The following is a 21788-nucleotide window of genomic DNA, read 5'->3' as shown; positions in this document are numbered from 1 at the left end:
TAATCGCCTATTCTACATTCTAGGCGATGTACAAAATGATAGCTCCTCGGTGGCCCCGACAGCCATGGTTCTCCCTTCTGTTACAACTCAGTTCCAGGGAGCCTCTTCTTCTGCCTGTTTTTCCTTTTCTGCTTATGCAGAGTCGAGGTTCTCTGCTTCATCCCAACCTTCAGTCTCTGCACTTAACTGCTTGGTTCCTCGAGACTTAATGCCCTCGTTCCAGTTCTCACAGCCTGTGCTGGACATCCTGGAGGTGTCTCAGAAGGAGTCCACTCGCCAATTTACCATCAGAAGTGGACCCGTTTCTCTTCCTGGTGTGCTACTCGACAGCAGGAGCCGTTGTCTGCCTCCTTATCTGCTGTCCTTGACTATCTGTTACACTTGTCTGGCGCTGGACTCAAGTCCTTCTCGGTTCGAGTCCACCTTAGTGCCATTGCTGCTTTTCATCAGCTGATTGACGGGAAGCCTATCTCTGTTCATCCTGTGGTTTCCTGCTTCATGAAAGGCCTTTTCTACGTTCATCCGCCCCTTAAACCTCCTCCTGTGGTTTGGGATCTTAACGTGGTCCTTTCTCGCTTGATAAATCCCCGTTCAAGCTGCTAGCGCAGGCTCACTTGAAGTATCTTACTTGGAAGATTGTGTTTCTTATTGCTCTCAGTTCTGCCTGTCGGGTCAGTGAGCTTCAAGCCTTGGTAGCGGATCCTCCTTTCACTGTCTTCCATCATGATAAGGTGGTGCTCCGTACCCATCCTAAGTTCTTGCCTAAGGTTGTTTCTGAGTTTCACATCAACCAATCCATTGTTATCCCTGTGTTTTTTCCGAAGCCCCATTCTCACCCTGGAGAGGTGGCTCTGCATTCTCTTGATTGTAAGCGTGCGCTGACCTTCTACTTGAAGCACACCGCTCCTCATCGTATTGCTCCCCAGCTGTTCATCTCTTTCGATCCTAATCACTTGGGTCGTTCTGTTTTTAAGCGGACCATTTCTAACTGGTTTGCCGCTTGTATCTCTTTTTGTTACGCTCAGGCTGGTCTCTCCCTCCCAGTTCGAGTCACTGGCCACTAGGTCAGAGCGATGGTGACGTCTTTTGCTTTGCTCCGCTCGACTTCACTTGAGGAAATCTGTAAGGCTGCCACTTGGTCCTCGGTTCATACGTTTACCTCGCACTACTGTCTGGATACTTTCTCCAAGCGTGATGGCCATTTTGGCCAGTCCGTTTTGCTAAATGTGTTCTCCTAAATTGCCAACTCTCCCTCCATTCCATTCTGGCTAGCTTGGAGGTCTCCCACATGTAGAGAATATGCTGCCTGCTTGTCCTGGGATAAAGCACAGTTACTTACCGTAACAGGTGTTATCCAGGGACAGCAGGCAGATATTCTCGCAACCCACCCACCTCCCCGTGGTTGACTTCTTTGCTAACTATCTGAACTGAGGACACGCTGAGGAGACGCATGCCCTAGACCGGGCAGGAGGGGCATACGCGCATGCGCGGGCCAATCACAAGCGTGAAGGTCTTCAAGCAAGTCTGCTTACAAAAACGATCGATAGGGGGCTCCGTCAGTGACGTCACCCACATGTAGAGAATATCTGCCTGCTGTCTCTGGATAACACCTGTTATGGTAAGTAACTGTGCTTTCCAGAATGTTGCCCACCTCACTGCTGTAACCTCATACAAGCGCTTTCCTATGTCTGTACATGATTGTGAGGTGGAGTGGAGTGGAGAGAACAATCGCGTACAGATGCAGGAAAGCGCTTGCGTGAGGTTACCGCAGTGAGGCGGGCAACATTCCAGAACTTAAGGTAACCATTGGAGGCATTGCAGCTTGTGCGTGTGTACGTAATCTTGTGAACTCTTGCAAAATTCAGCACCTCTGCTAGCAGTGACTGCTTGATGTAAGATGGCGGTTATGTCCGGTGCTAGAAGAGGTGAGAGCTGAAGGCGGTTGCGGACGTTACCACCGGACACTTAAGGCACAAGTTTTCCAGGCACAAGTCGGATATTGATTCTCCCCTCTTCAAAAAAGCCTAGAGTACTACACCAAAATCTTGTTTCTTGCAGTTGATACTTTAGATTAGAATCAAATCACAATTTTGCATGAGGTAAAACTCTTTATAGTTTATAAATCTTTCCTTAATTGCTTCTGATAATTTCAGCTATACACAGCTGAAAGCAGTGCAACATACAGAAAGTGAAATATTATCTAAACTTCATTTTCTGCATGTTGCACTGCTTTCAGCTGTGTATAGCTGAAATTATCAGAAGCAATTAAGAAAGATTTATAAACTATAACAAGTTTTATCTCATGCAAAGTTGTCATTTCTTTAATAAATCCAACAAGAAGAGGCACTGGAGATGTCAAATCCAACCAAATGGTCAGAAATCCTTTATTTTCAGTTTGTATCAAAGTTTAAAACAAGCAAAGTTTCAAAAGACAAAGTCCTGACTAGGATCCGAGTTCAGGGGACAGTTATAAACTGAAACAACATATTAACATTGAAACTAATAACATTCAAGCAATTACATATTACAACAAAAAAATGAATAAAACAAAAAACATAGAAACATAGAAAAATGATGGCAGAAAAGGGCCAAAGCCCACCAAGTCTGCCCACTCTGGTGCATATTACATATAATAATATAAATGATTAAAAACATATCAAATAAAAAAATGAAATAGACATAGGTGATAAATTAAGAGCAGAAAAAAGGCCTTCAATTGATATAGAATAAAGATTATGACTCCCAAAATTTAAAAGTGAACAAAATATCAGCATGTGTTCACTTGGGCTAATATATTTCATGACTCAAGGACCACTCTGTAAATTGTTTACTTTTAAATTTTGGGAGTCATAATCTTTATGTATTCTATACCAATTGAAGGCCTTTTTTCTGCTCTTAATTTATCACCTGTGTCTTTTTTATTTCATATTTTTTATTTGATATATTTTTAATCATTTATGTTATATATGTAATATGCACCAATTTTTTATTTTATTCATTTTTTTGTTCTAATATGTAACTTCTTGAATGTTATTAGTTTCAATGTTAATATGTTGTTTCAGTTTACAGCTGTCCCTTGAGGAAGGCGATGGTATCGCCAAAACTTGGATCCTTGTTGGGACTTTGTCTTTTGGAACTTTGCTTGTTTTAAACTTTGATACAAACTGCAAATAAAGGATTTCTGGTCATTTGGTTTGATTTGACATCTCCAGTGCCTCTACTTGTTGGATTTGCTTTGCTTTGAGGCTTGGTATCTTCTTTTCCCCTTCCCTATACACATTTCTTTAATAAGAAATTAACTATTTTTTCTGCGATCCTCCAAGTACCTACAAATCCAAAATATGGCCCTGCAAAGGGTTTTTGAGTTTGAGACCGCTGTTATAAAGAGACCTTCTACTGCTTGGGCAGATGTATACTCCCTAGCTTATGCTGGTAATGTCTACCTCTACCTGGTGGTAGGAAGGGATAACATACATTTATGCAGAATGGGTTGCTGACTAAAAAAAGAAAAGTATCTGGTAAAACATAATTTCTTCTTTAACTTCAGTGCAGCTTGTTATAAAATGTTATACAGGATATTTTTTTTTTTAATTATCAGTTCACTTGTAAGTATTGCATGTGGTCTAGTATATGAGGAAGTATGATTTTTTTTTTCCCCTCCTCAAATGTAATTGCTTTCAGTTACTACTGTGTTTCCCCCAAATAAGAAAGTGTCTTGTTAATCTGGGGGTCCAAAAAATGCATTAGGGCTTATTTCCGGGGGATGTCTTATTTTTCTCATGTGCAACAATCATCTCTCCCTTCCTCTCCTCCACCCCAATTCTTCCTCTTTCTTTTCTCCCCACCCCCCACGTGCAACATCTTTCCTCCCTTCTCATCCATCCCCTTGTGCAGCATCTTTCTGTCCCTCCCTCCCATCCCCCTATGCAGCAGACCCTTCCACCGTGAGACCCCCCAAAACAGCAGTGGTGGCAGCGCTCTGAACAGGCTGCTTCACAGCCTTCCCTGCTGGGGCCTATCCTCTGCTGCATCACTGGGAGGTGGGGGCTTCGAGGGTGAATCTTAACAAGGGCTTATTTTTGAGCTAGGACTTATATTAGGAGCATCTTTAAAAATCATGCTAGGGCTTATTTTCGGGATATGGCTTATTTGGGGGGAAACACGATAATACTGTTCCTTTTCCCGCTAACTTAAAGATAATTGGCTGTCAGTACCATTTTGGTCTTTATTTGCTGTCATTTATTATGTAAAGTATTGTAAAGTTCATTAGAACCATTTGGGGTCAAGGTGTTTTATGTAAATAAAAAGACTATAGAATACCTTAATCTCAATTAGAGAATGAAGATATCAATAATACTCAAATATTAATCCGCAAAATATATACAATTTGAATGCAATATTAAGTCATCATAGAAGATTCTACCAACATATTAATGCGCAGTATAATTTTGTTATATAGTATTTTATACCAATAAGCAGCATTTCTTTATCTTCCTGCTAGACAATCCATTCCAGCGACCTATATTCCCCAACAGCAGATGGAGGCACTGACTTTCATTGACAACATCAAGGATTACTGCAGCCCTGAAACTCATTGGTGTTTTCTAGCATATGATTGCAGTGTGTGTTGGTTCCACAGTAGTCTTAACAGGACTTCTTGAGGCTTGGGTCACAGCCTGTGTCCACAGTTGAATTGCTCTCACAAGCCTTCTCCTGATTGGTATAGATGTTAGTGCTCTCACAAGCCTTCTCCTGATTGAGCTTAGGGAAATCTAGCCCCTGTTCCAGGTCAGGGCTGCTGGCCTCCCTTGATGAGCTTCTGGTCCGGACAGGTTGTACCCACAAGATTTCTGCTGAGGTGTGCAGCAGTGTAAATATAGGGACTATACAGCAAATTAAGAACAGTAGTTTAACTATAAGTAGTTTAGTTTAGATACAAGTTATTTGAGTATAGGCTGAGAGTGGACAATACAGAAATTTTTGGCAGAAGATTAGAATGGAGAAAAAAGGGTAGAAGTGGGGTTTAAGAGGTTGGGTGTAGACTGAGGGTGACCTTAAGAGCTAAAAGTTTAAAATGTTAAAGAAGACAGGAATACGCCTATCAGTGGAAGCTCTCCACAGTGTACTGAGGCTGTTGGGTCTGTGGCAAGGATGTCTGAGGATGGAACAGGGATGGCTCACTCAAGATGGGGAGGAGTGCTTGCAGACTTATTAGTGCCAGCATGCCAAGGTGCTCTGAGAGCCAGGTCAGCTGCCAGCTTATGACCCACCTCCAATGGCTTCATCAGGGGAGAGTTGACCAGTTGACTAGTGTCTAGGTGAAGCACAGGGGCTGGCAGCCACATCAGGGGTGCTTTTCCCTGCAGGTGGGAACAGCAACCATTTGCCACAGGACTTCATTCTCCCTTGCAGCGAGAGACCTGTGACAGGACCCAGTGGAAGGAGTATTCTTGATGGTCGAGGTATTCCCAGGGGAACTGGAATTGGCCATGGAGAGTTCACAGTACAAAGTCCTGGCTAGCTCTTCTATTCAGGGACAGCAGCTGATCCAGAAGATAGCAGGCTGTCTTCAGAAAGCCCTGATCTCCCTGCAAGCTCATGGTCAGCTGGGGAGTGGCAAGAGGGGAACCATGGTAGGATCCCCAGCTCATATCTAAAGGGCCCAAGAAGCTTAGGGAAGTGACAAGTTTCCAAGGAAGAGTGTAGATCCTATCCCAGAAGCAGAACTGTTTGGTTTGGAATGGAAGAAGAGGGAGAAGCTTTTGATCTCTTAAAATCACTCTGGAGGAGGCTGAAGTGTCCTCTTATGAGGCAAGTAAGTCTCCTGTCATGCAGTAAGAACTTATTTCACAGGTTACTTTTTTCTTCAAAATGACAGAGGCACCAGTGGGAGGAGGTAGCGGGTCCGATTTTGGGTGGCTTGAAGCTGGCAAGATCTTTCCTGCAAATGTGGAACAGAAACCCCACTTAAAAGCAAACAAGATAAGAACTAGTGGGGAGTGGGATAGACCATTTTAACCTTGAGACAGACAATATTTATTTTGTATTATAAACTTAAAACTGTAATACATATAAAACCACATATAAACATCCCATATATAAAATGTCCTATGTTGGAGAAATCCAATGAATGACCCGACAGAGTCCATGTTTCAGCTTCCAGGTGGAGGCCTACCTCAGAGGTGTGAATGTGGTCTAAAAGAAATATATTACACATGAAATGAGGTCAAGACTGCATAAATAAAATACAGACCAAATTAAATTCAAAAGTATATATATAAATAAATAATAAATTATTAAAGTGGCATTAAATAAAATGTTAAACAAGTCAATAAAAATTATCATAAAGTAAAACATACCAACAAAGCATAAAAACTGAAATAGCATGCATATACCGTATTTTCACGCATATAACGTGTGCGTTATACACGATTTTACAAACCGTGCACAACCATGCGCGTTATACAAATTTTTTTTACATAGTTCCCCCCCCCGACGTCCGATTCATCACCCCGAAGGACCGCTCGCACCCCCACAGCCTCCCCCCCTCCCCCTCCCGCATGGAGAAGCTGCCTACCGTTGTTTCCGGATTCCAGTGAGCCCAGCTGCTTCCTCTGCCGGCGGTCCTGCCCCTTCTGTGAGCCCTGCGCTGCGCTGCTTCCTCTTCCGGCGGTCCCGCCCGTTCTCTGACATCAGTGACAATGGGTGACAATACGGTAAATATGTGAAAACTAATTTCTAAAAGGTATACATATATATATCCAAAGGAAGCAGCCATATGCATATGTACATTTAAGAATACTAAAGAGCACCATGAATAACATAGTATTATCTAGAACTAAAAGACCATATATGTATAAGGGAAACCTTGAACTTGCATAAGCAATTAAGATAACAGCACAGAAACATCCAAAATAATTGAATAAAATATCTAACCTACCCCTAGGCTAATACTGCTACTAATTAGCATTTCTGTAACATGTAATAGATGATCACTACTCTGAAGAACTTACAATCTAATTTCGACAGACAGACATAAAGGGTTTAGGGAGTTTCTTGAAGAGAGAATGATAGGATGGACATAGGTATCTGTGTGAATTTCTTTGGTAAAATTTGAATACTATCATTCTTTTTATTTAAACGACCATGTATGCATTTTTATAACTCCTTGAGGTTTAGAGCATGCTATCTCTGGAAAGAGGTGACTAGCAAATCCAAAATGTTGAGAATGGTTGATTTTTATTTTTTTTTATGTCATGGGTCTTAAGAGGTCTTCAAAAGTTAAATGTTTGAATTTCTTGTTTTTATTCACATAAAAGAGTGGGGTTTGAATTATGGTATTATAAATTGTTTGCTCTAACAGAATTCATTGAAGCCTCATTTTTTGTTTCTGGAGATCTCAGTCACCTTTTCTCAGCCCAGCCTTTTCTTATGCCCAGCAACTAAAATTCAATGCAAAGAAATGCAGAGTAATGCATTTGGGGATTAATAATCGGAAGGAACCGTATTTGCTGGGAGGTGAGAAGCAGATATGCATGGACGGGGAGAGGGACCTTAGGGTGATAGTGTCTGAAGATCTAAAGGTGAAAAAACAGTGTGACAAGGCAGTGGCTGCTACCAGAAAGATGCTGGTCTGTATAAAGAGAGGCGTAGCCAGTAAAAGGAAGGTGTTGATGGCCCTGTACAGGTCATTGGTAAGGCCCCACTTGGAGTATTGTGTTCAGTTTTGGAGACCATATTTGCCGAAAGATGTAAGAAGACTTGAAGCAGTCCAGAGGACGACGAAAATGATAGGAGGCTTGTGCCAGAATACGTATGAGGAGAGACTAGAAGCCCTGAATATGTATACCCTAGAGGAAAGGAGGGACAGGGGAGATATGATCCAGACATTCAAATACAGTGGTACCTTGGATTACGAGCATAATCCGTTCCAGGAACATGCTCGTAATCCAAAATGCTTGTTTATCAAAGCGAGTTTCCCCATAGGAAATAATGGAAACTCGCTTTGATATGTTCCCACCCCCCACCCTCCCCCCCCCGAGGCCAGCAGCGATGCTCCCCCCCCACGAGAACCGGCATTGTTCTCCCCGAAAGCCTCCCCCCCCGCGAACCGACACCCTTCTCCCTGCAATCTGGCACCCCCCTGCCGCCATAGGGCACCCCCCACCACGACCTGAGGTCCCCCCAACCCACCCGAACCCTCTTCTTACTTTAGTGTACCTCCACACCGGCACTGGCACCAGCACCAGCATGTCCTGTGCGTTGGTGCCGGTGCCTGAAGATCTGCCTCCTGTGCTGGGCCTTGAGCATGTGCATTGAACTAATGCCAGTACTGGACAGATTTGCACGGTCTGTGTCTGTATATGGCCGTTTGGGGGAGGATGGGCTGGAGAGGGCTTCAATGGCTGGGAGGGTTTAGAAGGATGGAGTAGGTTTTAACGGAGATTTCAGCAGTTGGAACCCAAGCACAGTACCGGGTAGAGCTTTGGATTCTTGGCCAGAAATAGCTAAGAAAAAATTTAAATTGAATCTGGTTGGGCAGACTGGATGGATCAAAATAGTTGCTGTGATTTCCCGTTATAGTCGAGACTACAACGGGAACTTACGACAGCCATTTTGATGATGGCTCTGCACGGGGCAAGAGCATAGAAAGATCGCTCCTGCCCCTTGTCACCGCTAGACCACAAGGTAAGGTCCAAGGAGGTTTGGGCAGCCTGCAAATAGAAGAAAAATAGAAGGAAAAAAAAAATCGTGAAAACTCAAATTTGTAAATAGGGAAACTGCGAATCCGGAGGGAGAGCTGTATTTTATTTTCATTATTCTTCTGTTATACAGTATTGTAATTTGCCTATATGAGTTTCTCTGATTATATGTTGCTTTTTAAATATTTTTTTGTTCTCTGTCTTGAGAAAAGTGGAATATAAATGCCGTGTTTCCCAAAAAATAAGACAGTCTTACATTAATTTTGGGCCCAAAAAAGGCAATAGGTCTTATTTTTGGGGATGTCTTAGTTTTTTCATGTACAATGATCATCTCTCCCTTCCTCTCATTCACCCCTATTTTCTTTCTCTTCCCCACATGTGCAACATCTTTCCTCCCCTCTCACCCATCCCCTTGTGCAGTATCTTTCTATCCCTCCCTCCCTTGTGCAGAAGAACCCTTGCAGCTTCTAGCCCTCCCTTCCATCCCTTGCAGCTTCTATCCCTTCCTTCCTCCCATCCCCCATGTAGCATCTTTCTATCCCCCCCACCGCTGCACATCCCCTCTTGCCACTGCCGCCCTATCTCTCCCTCCCATCTGAACTGCGAGACAGAAATAAATACCTTATACCAAACCGGCAGCGTCGGCAGCAATCTAGACAGGCTACTTCGTGGCCTGGGCCGTTCCTCTGCTGCATTACTGCAACGCAGCAGAGGAATGGCTCAGGCCACAAAGCAGCCTGTGTAGATTGCTGCCGATGCTGCTGGTTTGGTATAAGGTATTTATTTCTGTCTTGCAGTTTGGATGGGAGTGAGAGATGGAGCAGAGGGCGAAGTGCTGCTGCTGGCGACTAGGGCTTATTTTAGGGGGTAGGGCTTATATTAAGACCTACCCCAAAAATTATGCTAGGGCTTATTTTCGGGGTAGTTCTTATTTTCAGGGAAACATGGTAATATACAACAATGTTGCTACTCTGCATAGGCTGTATTTTTTCATCTACTCTCCGAAAGTATATAACACAGGGCTAATTTTCAAAGATATTCAAGTGCCTTGCCCTATCAGGCTCTGCACCCAGCCCCCTTCCCTCCCCCTCCCCTGTCAGGCTCTGCACCCAGCCCCCTTCCCGCCCTCCCCTATCAGGCTCTGCGCCCAGCCCCCCTCCCCTTTCAGACTCTGCACCCTGTCCCCCCTCCCTGCCCTGCCCATCGTACCTCCTCTACCGATTCCTGGTGGTACAGAGGTGCAGCGGGCAGGAGTGAGCTTTCCGCACAACTGCCCCACTGCTAACCTGGTCAGTTGGTGGCTGCTGCAAGTTGTGGTTTCTTTAGTCGCTGAGTGGCACTGAGCAGGAGCGCGTTTTGGTGCTGCTGCTCGGCACTGAGCTGCTTCCTGATTGGCTCCCACTCAGCACCAACAGCAATGCCAAAGTGTGCTCCTGCACGGTGCTGCTCAGCGGCTGAAGAAACCACAACTCGTGGCAGCCATCGACTAACTGGGTTAGCAGCGGGGCAGGAGCGCAGAAAGCTTGCTCCTGCCCGCTGCACCTCTGGACTACCAGGGATTGGCAGATGAGGTTCGGACAGGGCAGGAAGGGATGCAGAGCCTGGGGGGCATCCTGCAATAAGTCTGGAGGGGGCGCTGGCCTGAATATCAACCAGGAACCCCATTTTTGGCCTGTTTAGCCCCAAAATCCCAGTTTATATTTGAGTATATACGGTAGGCTGTTTTGGTAATCCAAGTGGGTTTATTGGTTAGAAAATAGTACTGAGTATTGGAGAAATTCTTACAATAGAAGAAAAATCTAGGGTTTTGGGAATTATTTTGGATTGTGGTTTGATATTTGAGAATCAAATGGATTGGTAAAGAGTCTCTTTTTTTGTGTGTGCGCACCAGTTTTGGGTAATATGTTTTGTTTTCTCTTTTAGAGAGTTTTCAAATGGTAGTAAAAGCTATTGGTGGTAAGAGCCTCAGTTGGATTGCTGTAATTCTTTATATTGTGGTGGTAACACTGAATTTAAAAAGTAGGCTGCAATTGCTTCAAAATATGGCTGTACGTTTGATTTTTAGAGCAAAAAAATATGACTAGGTTACTCCTTTTCTTAATCATTTACATTGGTTGAAGATTGAGAAGAGTGTAAATTTTAAATTAGTTAAACTTATACATAAATTGTTGCAGTGAATAGTACCAGAAGGTTTAATGAAGTATATAGCTTTCCCAATAAATAGAGCTACCTTCTAGTATAAACAGTCATTGAGGCTTGGCTATTCTATAAGTTCATATGGTTGTTTAAAATCTTTGAAGAACAAATTTTTTGAGCTTATAGGAACAAAGTTTTAGAACAGGGGTGTCCAACCTGCTGTCCGAGGGCCACATGTGGCCCCGTGAAGTATTTTGTGCAGCCCTGGTCGATGGCAATGCAGTGTTTTCTTCTGCTGCCCCTGGGTATTTACTGTCTTGCCGCAGCGTTTGCGCATTTGTGTGGCCCCAGAAACAATTTTTTCGGCCAATGCAGCCCACGAAAGCCAAAGGTTGAACACCCCTGCTTTAGAATGATCTTCTAACTGCACTAAGAAAAGTTGCTGCTTATTATATCTTTAGAAAATTGTTTAAAATGTTTTACTTTTAATGATTGTTAAATGAATAATGTTGTATGGACACAATATTTTTTAATTGTTGTTATCCGTCTAGAATCTATTGTGAGAATAGTGTGGAATAGAAACAAATAAGAATAGAATAGTTATCTTTCTACCGTGTAAAATATAGAGTGCAGATGTAAATTTCAAAAACTGACATAGTTCAATTGCTACATTAAAAATTAACAAATAAAGAGGCCTTTTTACTAAGCTGCCCTAAAATGTGGCCTGTTCTATTTTTAGCTAATGGGTTTCCCATGCACTGAAGCCATTTTTAGCATGGCTGTAAAATGGCTGCATTTCCCATTTTTCTTATTGATGGCCATGTGCTAATTTCTCAATGTGTCGTCATAGCTAACAATATGCTAATTTAGCGTGTGGTGATGTAGCTACGCTAACCGATTAGCACAGGGTATGCCTACTCTCCACCCCCAAACATGCTGCCCTATGCTAAAATCAAACAATCCTGGTTTTTAGCATGTGGGCAGTGCATGCTGATTCCAAAACTACCATGGATCCTGAGTGTGCGGAAAGCATGCATTAGTGTTTGCCACAGCTTAATAAAAGGTTCCCAAAATAAAAACAGCAAATAAGGTGATATCTTCTTATTGAGCTAATTTATTCCATTTTTTTGGGCTAGTTATTGGAGGTCAAAAGCTCCTCCTTTGTCAGGATAAGCATACCATTATGGCAGTATACTGTCCTGACCCGAAGAAATAGATTTGATATTTTGAAAGCTAGTCAAAAATGTATTTAGTCCAATATAAAAGTGTCACCTTATTTTTTGTTTTCCTTTTATTTATATTTATTAGCTTTCAAAGTGGACTAACATAGCTACTACATTGCTTCTTCCTAAATTAAAAATAAAATTCTTTTTTCTACCTGTGCTGTCTGGCCATTTAATTTTTCTAATTGTGTTGGTCCCAGTCTCTGGTTACTGCTTTTCTGTCTTCCCATAACTCTTTCCAAGGGTCTCCTATCCATGACAGTGTTTATGGTTATTTACTGTTTTAGAAGCCTTATCTTACAGACAATTATATGTAGCCTCTTACCTGTCAGAGGTAATTGCATATCAGACTTCGCTCCTAAAGTTACGTTCTGCTGGTAACAGTGATTTGGTTATACCATCTAGAAAGGTGTTGCGGTTGCAAACCATGAGAGCTGTGACATTTTCATGTAGGGGCCCAGCTATTATTCTACGTAGCATGCATAATTCTATGTAGTGATATGCTGCTTGTAACCCATCTAGAACTTCTATTTACAAAAATTTGGCAGGATATAAGATTGTATTAAACAAAAAATAAAACAGAGAGCTACAGCCAATAAACAACGGGATTCAAAAGTAAATCTCAAAGATAAGAAAAAGAAATCCCTAAAGAGTATATACCACAGAAAAATACTATAATATCAGAGCAATGTACTCAAATTGCAAAATTAGAAATATTGTACATATTTATCAATTTAAAATTTGCAAAAATATCACAAAATTTTCATAGAATAGCATACACAGAACACCATACAAACACTACAAACAAACCAAACAAGATATAACAACATATAACATAAATAATGTACAATATGAACAAATAATGTACAAACAAACCAAACAAGATATAACAACATATAACATATGTTATATGTTATATCTTGTTTGTAGTGTTTGTATGGTGTTCTGTGTATGCCATTCTATGAAAATTTTGTGATATTTTTGCAAATTTTAAATGAATAAATATGTACAAAATTTCTAATTTTGCAATTTGAGTACATTGCTCTGATATTATAGTATTTTTCTGTGGTATATACTCTAGGGATTTCTTTTACATAATATCATAACATGTTGTTACCACAGGACATGCAGGCAGCATATTCTCACATGTGGGTTATGTCATCTACGGAGCCTAGGTACGGACAGTATTAAAAGTGTACGGTCATTTTAAGTTTTAAGAAACTTTGCGACAGCCCACACTGTGCAAACGTAGGTGCCTTCTTGCCCAATGTAGGCTCACAGTTCCTCAGTTCTTCGTTTTCTGTGGAGTGAAGAAGTACTTTTTTGACTATGTTTAGTCTGCGTTGCCTTCCTGCTCTCCCGTCTTTTTTCTATACTTTTATCTTAGTAGTAGTATTCTTTCTCTTTACTAAAACAACAAAAAAAAGAGAAATGGAACATTTAATTAAAAAAATAAATTTTCATTTTTTTCTTCAAACTCGGGTTTCGGCCTCTGATTTTTTTCCTCGGCAGGTCTCTCTCAGTTTTTCATTGAGTATAATCTCGCTGACAAAATTATTTTCCCTCTATGTTGAAACCGTCGACTGGTTTTGAGAAGTGCTCTAGGTGCAGCGGCCTATTTCTATCACACAACTCTCATAGTTGGTGTCTACTGTGTTTGGGTCCTAAATGCCAAGCTTAGTCTTCTGCTCAATGTTGCATCTTACAACAGCACTCCTTCAAGGCCTGTCACATTCAGCAAGACTTCGGCTTGGTCATGGATCACCAAATCTTCGGAGCCATTGACATAGAAAACTCCTGCATTTCATCAACATCGGAAGAATGAATAGCATCGGGGAAGCCAGCTCAGAAGCCATCCATTTCCCAGCAAGCGTTGAGGATCTCGATAGCATCAAGTCTTTTGATGCAGACGAAACATCAACACTAAGGGTCTCAATCTTCGCAGGTTGTCTCTTCTTCATGGTATGCATCCTCATCAAGGTCACCAGCTTTGAGGCAATCTGCTGCACCAAGGGTACTGGCTGTTGAGCCATCGGTACTGGTGCATTCTGATCAAGCGTCACAGGTCTCTAATGCATCGAGTCTCTTGATGCAGACCAAACACCAAAGATACCGTTCTCTAGCTTTGCAGGTTCTCTCTTTTTCATGGTGTGCATCGAGGTCACCCACTTCAAGACAACCTGCTGCACCTATGGTAATAGCAGTTGAGCCATTGGTGCTGATGCATTATGACATACTTCCTCATCGAGGTTACCCGATTCGAGGAAACCTGCTACACCACGGGTATCGGCTAATGAGCCGTCGGTACCAGTGCGTATTTTCAGGATGTAGATCAGTACAAGGTTTAAATTGCACTGCATACGGGTGCTCACATCGACTTCCTTGGTACCAGTCCAACCTGAGCATAGCAGTTCAAGGCCTCCAGGTACCGATGTCAGCTGTCCATCCACTACCTTGAAGCATCAATGTTCTCTTTTGCCATGATCACTTTGTTGATCTCATGCTTCCAAGCGTAAAAGGAATACTCATCAATCCTCGTCATCAGCTTCATCTGATCGGTACCAAAGACATTGGAAACGTTCCCAAAGAATCTGAAGCACTAGCTTTATTGGGCTCTTGAGTCTTACGGCATATCTTCAGAACTGTCACCATGGAAAACACCTCCTAGAAGAAGGTCTTCTCTGGAAGGATTTGTCTTTGCTAGATATATTAAACAGTTGGGAAAGCCTTACCTATCTCGTTGGAAGCTGACACTGGACCAAGTGTTGGATGCTTGGATGCTTTGGATTATACTGAGCCTCCCAAAGAGCTCCTCAAGTTACCCTTAAATAGCATTTTTTAGAGAGACACTTCTTGCAAAATGCCTTTATCATGGTTGGTTCAGGACAACTAGATTCCATTTACAGAATCTGTTTTCCTCCAGGATTCAGTAGACCACAGCTTCAGCATCAATCATTCCTTGGGAGTCAGCCTTAAAATATATTTCAGTGCAGGTGTTTCTGCTTCTGGTCTTCCACTACATAAGAAGCAAAAATAACATTCCAAAAGCTCAGGCTTCAATTCTTCTGTGTATTAGGTCAAGCATTCCTACTGTTTTCTTATACTCTCGCTCAGCAAATTGTATATCTATAATTTTGCTTCGTAAATGTTTCTGCACTCTGTATTTCCTCTGACTATCTGCACATTGTAACTCGCTGAATGTCCAGCTCTCTTGATTGTAAACCGCCTAGAAGTCGCAAGATTGTGGCGGTATAGAAGAATAAAGTTATTATTATTATTTTCTCCTTCTTAGCCACTTCCTTACAGTTGGATGTCATCTTCATTTTTACCACAGCATTGGCCTTGATAACATCCAACCTGTGAGTTCTCTCAGTCATCAAGAACGGTTATTGTTTTTTCATGTTGTCGACATACCTCCAAATTATCCAGGAGAGTCTACTTTTAACTCTCAGGACTTTCCTTATTCGGGACATAGAGACTTTTCTTCAACTATATGTCCAGGAGGTAGTACCTCCTTCTTAGAAAAATTAGGGGTTCTACTTCAGGTATTTCTCATTACAGAGTTAACGGAATATACGTATCATTTCTAGTTCAAGAAACATTCAACTTTTATCTCTGGGATCTTAAAGCTACTCTTAGATCAAAACGATTTGCTATACTCTCTAGATATCACAGATACCCACATATCAGTTATTTCGATGCCTGGACTGTTTCTGTGGTTTTGATTAGCCCATCAACATTTTTACTTCAAAGTTCTGCCCTTTAGCCTGGCATCTGCTCTTAAGACTGTTTACCAAGTGCCTGATAGTTTTGGCACCAACTTTATGAGCCCAAGGGTTCCTCAGTCCAATGCTATTTTATTCAACACTGAGAGTTCGAAGTCGGTTTCCCAAAATCTTAACTTCAACCCTCTCAAGCTCTAAACTTCATAGGGGCCCTGCTTGACATAATTCACCATATAACCCAGTAGAAGGATGTTACTATTACCTTAATTCAACCTTAAGAGTGGCTTAGCAGTTACTGCAGTGGACATTGAATCAAGGGACAAAGGTTCAAGTCCCACTTTAAACATGGCACCTACAATGTATGTTTTTCTCTTCACAACTCTTCCTTGTAGAACACCTGGTGTCTCACTAATCTCTAGCTCGTCAACTTTTAAGTGGAAGTTATACTCTTCGTACTTTTCCACAGGGCAGCTGTTGCAAATGCCTTCACATCTGAAAGTTCTGACCATGAACTCACCAACTATTCTTGTGAGGCTCACCTGGCCAATCTTTACACACAAGGTCACGGCTCTATTTAGGTGCAGAAGTTCCACTTGCACCTCTAGGAACTCAAAGCAATGTTCAGTACTCTGCAGAATTTTCACTACAGTATCTTCCTTTCAAGTCCCCCTAGTTTACACTAAGGAGAAAGTATAGGTCTCTGATTTCTGTGCGAGAGATCAAAAGGATTGGAACTGAACAGTTGCTCCAAACATGTTTTGAAAAGCTCTCTATGTTCAAGGAGCAGAATACTCTGGCGACATGCTCAGCAGATTCTTCACCCACATCAGATGGTCAGGTGTTTTCTCTTCTGGGGAACTCCTCAGATAAACTTATTTCTGTTCCCCCCACAATTACACACTACCTCACTTCGATTCCAGACAATCCTCTCTTCATTATCTAAAAGCTGATGTCTTTCTACTGGAATTTTCCCAATCTGTAGTCTTTGTACTTGGCAGCTTGGTAGCCTCAGCATTTGCTGATCTTCAGATCCTGTCAGAATCATGTTGGGTACATCCATTAAACCGTCTACATACTGCTACTACTCACAGAAGTGGACACTGTTTTCATCGTGGTATACTCTTCATCATCAGGATGCTCCATCCTTTTCCATATATTCAGTGTTTGCTTTCCAATTCAGGTCTTAAAACCACTTCATTCACAGTTCACCTTATTGCTATCAGTGCTTTCCATATGCCAGTCAATAAAAATTATCTGCTTGCTCATCCTTGTGTTCCCAGGGTTATAAAGGGATTTTCAATATTTAACCACCTCTCAAACTGTTTCCTCTGGTTTAGGGTCTTACTGTTGTTCTCACCAGACTGAAGAAATCTCCATTTCAGCCAATATCTTCTACTCATCTTGCCTATCTCACTTTCACAGTGATATTTCTTAATTCCCATTACTCGTGCACATTGAGTGAGTGAACTTCAAGCATTGGTGTGGGATCCACCTTTTACACTTTCTACCAGGATATGATAGTTCTCTGCTCCCATCCTGAATTCTTACTGAATATAGTTACTGAATTTCATTAGAATCAATCATTTATGCTTCCAGTTTCTTGCGAAGCCTCATTCTCACCCTGGTGAAACAGCTCTTCATACCTATCACTTTCAGTTGGCTAAGCCATATACAACATCTCAACTGTTCCTCTTCTTTGATCCTCACAGTTTGGGTTGGCTTGTAACCAAGAGAACTTGATGGCAGTCTGTGTTACCTTCTTCTGTGATCAGGCTGGGCTGCAGCTCGAGGGGCGTGTAACAGCATAAGGTCCCAGCTATGGCAACTTTAGTTGCTTTCTAACATTCCACTCCCATAGATGAAATCTGTAAAGCAGCTACTTGGTCTTCAGTTCCCACGTTCACGTCTCACTACTGTCTGGAATACCATTGTAGTAAGCTAGGGAGTCTCGTACGTGAGAATATGCTGCCTGCTTGTCCTGGGATAAAGCACAATTGCGCACCATAACAGGTGTTATCCAGGGACAGCAGGCAGATATTCTCACAACCCACCCACCTCTCCTGGTTGGCTTCTTAGCTTGCTTACGGAACTGAGGAACTGTGAGCCTAGATTGGGTGAGCCTAGATTGAGTGCATGAGCAGTGTAGGCAGTCACAGAGTTTCTTGAAACATAAAGTGATAGTACACTGTTACTATTGTCCATACCGGGGCTCCATTGATGATGTCACCCACATGTGAGAATATCTACTTGCTGTTCCTGGATAACACCTGTTAATAGTAACAGTGCTTTTTCTCTCATCTTCTGTCTTCATTTCTTTCACTACAACCTATTCGAACAGTGATCTGTTCCTTTCAGATTTCTTCCTTTTTTTTTTTTTTTTGCTTATCCATTCAGATTTCATTCATATTACGTTCATATTATCCAGCCTTCAATTGCTCTCTTTTTACTATGTCTACTTATAGCTTTCTGGCTCTTTCTCTCACTCTGGGCTTCCCATTCTCCTTTCTCTTGTTCCCCAGTTATTCAGTAATTCTTTCCTCTCTCCAACTATCATCTAGCATCTCCTCTCTACCTCTGCAATGCAGCATCTCCACCCTTTGTTTTTTCACCTGCCATCAAGCATTTTCTCTCTCTCCCCCCATCACCATCCAGCATTACCTCCTATCTCTTTCTCCCACCTGCCATCCAGCATTCTCCTTTGTCTCTCTCTCTCCCCTTCCACCATCTAGCATCCCATGTCTGTTTCCCTTTCTCACTGTATCCAGAATTTTTTTTTCTCTCTCTCTCTATCCATCCACACACCCTAGACCTTAGTCATCCAGCATTGCCCATCTGTCTCTCTCTACCCCCTCCCCTCCCCCCAATCATGCAGCAGTACCCATCTCTCTCTTTCACACACCAATCCTTCAAAACAATGAAAATTGCTTTGTAAGGGAAGACACCTCAATTTTAATTTCTTTAATTATACTATATTTTGCTCTTAGCACCTTCATGCCTTTCAACTTTTTTCCTGATCATTGCAAAAGAAGTTCCCGTTTTTTTCCCCCTGCAGTAGTATGTGTGCATGCAAACTACACATTAAAGAAAATCTATATTTTTCTCAGAGAGGGTGTGTCTAGGGGTAGAGTGTGCATGATGGAGTAAATCAGTTGGTGCAGCCATGTTACTGTGGAGTATAGTGCATGAGCCCTTACTACCTATAAAATAGGTGGCAATAAGGGCTAACATGCTAATTTTTGTGCCAATAGCCATACACTGATGTTGCCATTAATTGGGAAAATGGAAATTCAACCATTTTCAAGCAGCGGTAAAAAAGGCCTTAACACACAGGAAAGACCTACATAAGGGTATGCAAAAGCCATTTATACTGCAGCTTAGTAAAAGGACCACTATGTGATGCATCAAAATGGCTTTTTCCCCCCTCAGTTATAACTAGCCATGACAATTATTTGTTTGAATATGCATTTGGAACATAAAGTGATTTTCTTATGGGTTTATTAAAATTTGGCTTTTTTGTTAGAAACAGATCTGGCAGCAAACTCCTTAGAGTTATTAGTATTTTTGACATCAGTAAGTGATGACATATAAATTTGCTCTTTCATCAGAATAAAGAACCAAGGCTTACCGTGAAGAGAATACCTGTGTGTTTGAGTGTTGTAATCACCAATAGGATTAAAAAATTATCCACAGATGAATAATGACATCATTGATAGATGGGATGACAAGAGCATTTATTTTTCATTTATTACCTTTGCTATTGGCATATTCATGGCATATTCTCATGTTCAGATCATAAATGTAGCAATATGACATAACTTTTTGTAAACCTTGACAGTGTCATTTTTTTTATATTCTGATCTTTTCAAGACAATGTCTTATTTTGTGTTGTCATTGCATCCAGATCGATATGATTACATCCTGTGCCATTTTATAGATTTAAATCATAAACAGATAAGTTTGATCACTGCCAAAATTGATATTTAAATCTTAAAATAATATTGTCTGCTAGAAGATAAACCAGATAATGTAGCTCTCAGGTAAGAATCTATAGGTAGATAACTATGAAATTTAGTAAGTCAGTGGACCAAAGAGGGAAGCACTTGTTCATTTTTTCTTGGAGAACTAGGACGATATAGTAATTCATATTAGTTTTGTGTTTATGGTACATGTTCTTTGAATGGCAAGGTTTGACAGGATGTATTCTGTTGCTTTTCTTCTGGTCAAATTCAAAAATTTAAGAAGCTTGTTTTAGCTTAAGTTAGAGTAGCATAATTGAATTTTTGTTCTTTGTTTAACCTTTACATTTTATGAGTGAGAATGTACTGTCACTGTATTTTAGGATAGCGATTCTTCAATAAGAAATGCTGCTTCCTTTTCCTTGAGGTCTCCACAATCTGTGTGTTCCCCAGCTGGAAGTGATGGAACGCCTAAAGGTATTTCATATGTTGTAACTGTGTAGCTGATAGTTATGTGGTCTTGATACATTCATAAGAGCTCTTTTGCTAAACTGCAGTAAAGTTTTGCACTTTCTATGTGTTAGGAGCTAAATCTATAGAGCAGGATATACAAACCCAGTGCAGAAAATGCAGGGGGCATGCTCTGCATTTGGTGCACGTACCACACATAGCACTAGCATTCTTCACTATTTGTCACTGCATATAACACGGATGGGAGCTTCACACCAATATAAATAATGAAGACACAGCGACGCCTCTCAGCCACATACCACATTGTTGCTTTAATCCTCAGCAGTCCTCCTACTCCATGTCTGATCTAGAGGTCTGCACTGGAAGGAGGATTGCAGGAATCCCGCGAGTCCCACAGAGACCCCACGGGGATCCCCCCCAGGCCCACGGGACTCCCACAGGGATCCCCCCAGGCCCACGGGACTCCCATGGGGATGGAACCGGGGTTGCTGATTGCTATACATCCACCAGATGGAGAGACAGCTGGAGCTTGATGGTCAATCAGAAGCACTTCCTTAAAGAGGTGCTCCTGATTGGCCATCAAGCTCATGCTCTTTCTCTCAGATTGGTGGAGTGAGCCTTGGCAACGCGTGAGACAGCCCTCCCCCAATCAAGGATCTTGTGATTAAGCACCAGCACTCACTGCGGCTGTGCAGCAGAAGAGCGTGGGAAAGACTGGGCAACAACAGTGTGCTCTGGAGCCGTACTATCCTACAGCAGGTACCACCAACTTTAAAAAAAAATTTTGAAGTGAAAAATTCTGAAGTTGTGAAAGCCTTTCCAAGAACCTTGTGGTGTGTGTCCGGGAGGAGGGCATTGTTTCCACCCCTGTGGGCTCTAATTTTGGGGGTGGGTGAAGGGGGAGGGGCTGGACCCCCAACATGGGTGAATGGACACCAAATGTTCTCCACACCTGAATGCAAAATGTAGATACTTGAGCTGGTGGGGATCCCCAAGCCCTGCCAACTAAAGATTTCCTCCAGTCTAGCAACCAGAAATCTCCAAGTTTTGCAGCTAGTGGCCACATCCTCAAGCTGCCACTGCTTTCACGCATGAATGAAAGCAAGTGGGTGGGGAGGCAGCAGCAGCTTTGAAATACTGCTGCAAGTTGCAAAACTTGGACCTCTCTGGACCTAAGGAGCTGGTCATTAGCTGATGATGCTTTAGGGATTCCCACCAGCTACAGCAAGGGAGATGTTCATTTTGAGGGAGGCTATGCTCAAAGTGGGAGGCCCAGCCCCCTCTCATGGTTGTACCACCAATTGTGTTTAGTACAAAATGAAGTACTTGCTGAGTTTGTTTTGGGGTTTCCAGTTCAGTTGTGATATTCATATTTCTATTTGTAATTTGTGAACCATTGTTCTGCATTTGGTGAAGGTCTGTCTGTGTGTTCTGGCAGATGTCTGACTTTATTTTGAGCTTTCTGTAAAACTCAAAATCAAAACTGTCAGAAGTAATTGCTACTTTTTAAGGGGATAGGTAACTTTTATGGGGGAATGGGCGGGGATGGACAGGATTCCTCATGGGGTTGGGTAG

General features: G+C 42.0%; 1 protein-coding gene across 1 annotated transcript in view; it reads left to right on the top strand.

Annotated features, from left to right (window-relative positions):
• NIPBL (NIPBL cohesin loading factor) overlaps positions 1 to 21788 on the top strand; it is a 1354860-nt gene that overhangs the window by 292593 nt on the left and 1040479 nt on the right. Inside the window, 1 exon segment of the mRNA XM_033932779.1 lies at positions 20126 to 20219. Coding sequence (XP_033788670.1) covers positions 20126 to 20219 — 94 coding nt within the window.

Source organism: Geotrypetes seraphini, chromosome 1, assembly GCF_902459505.1.
Source record: "Geotrypetes seraphini chromosome 1, aGeoSer1.1, whole genome shotgun sequence".
In the NCBI taxonomy this organism is placed as follows: Eukaryota; Metazoa; Chordata; class Amphibia; order Gymnophiona; family Dermophiidae; genus Geotrypetes; species Geotrypetes seraphini.
Note: the sequence above shows the minus strand (reverse complement) of the source record. Positions and strands in the feature narration are given on the sequence as shown.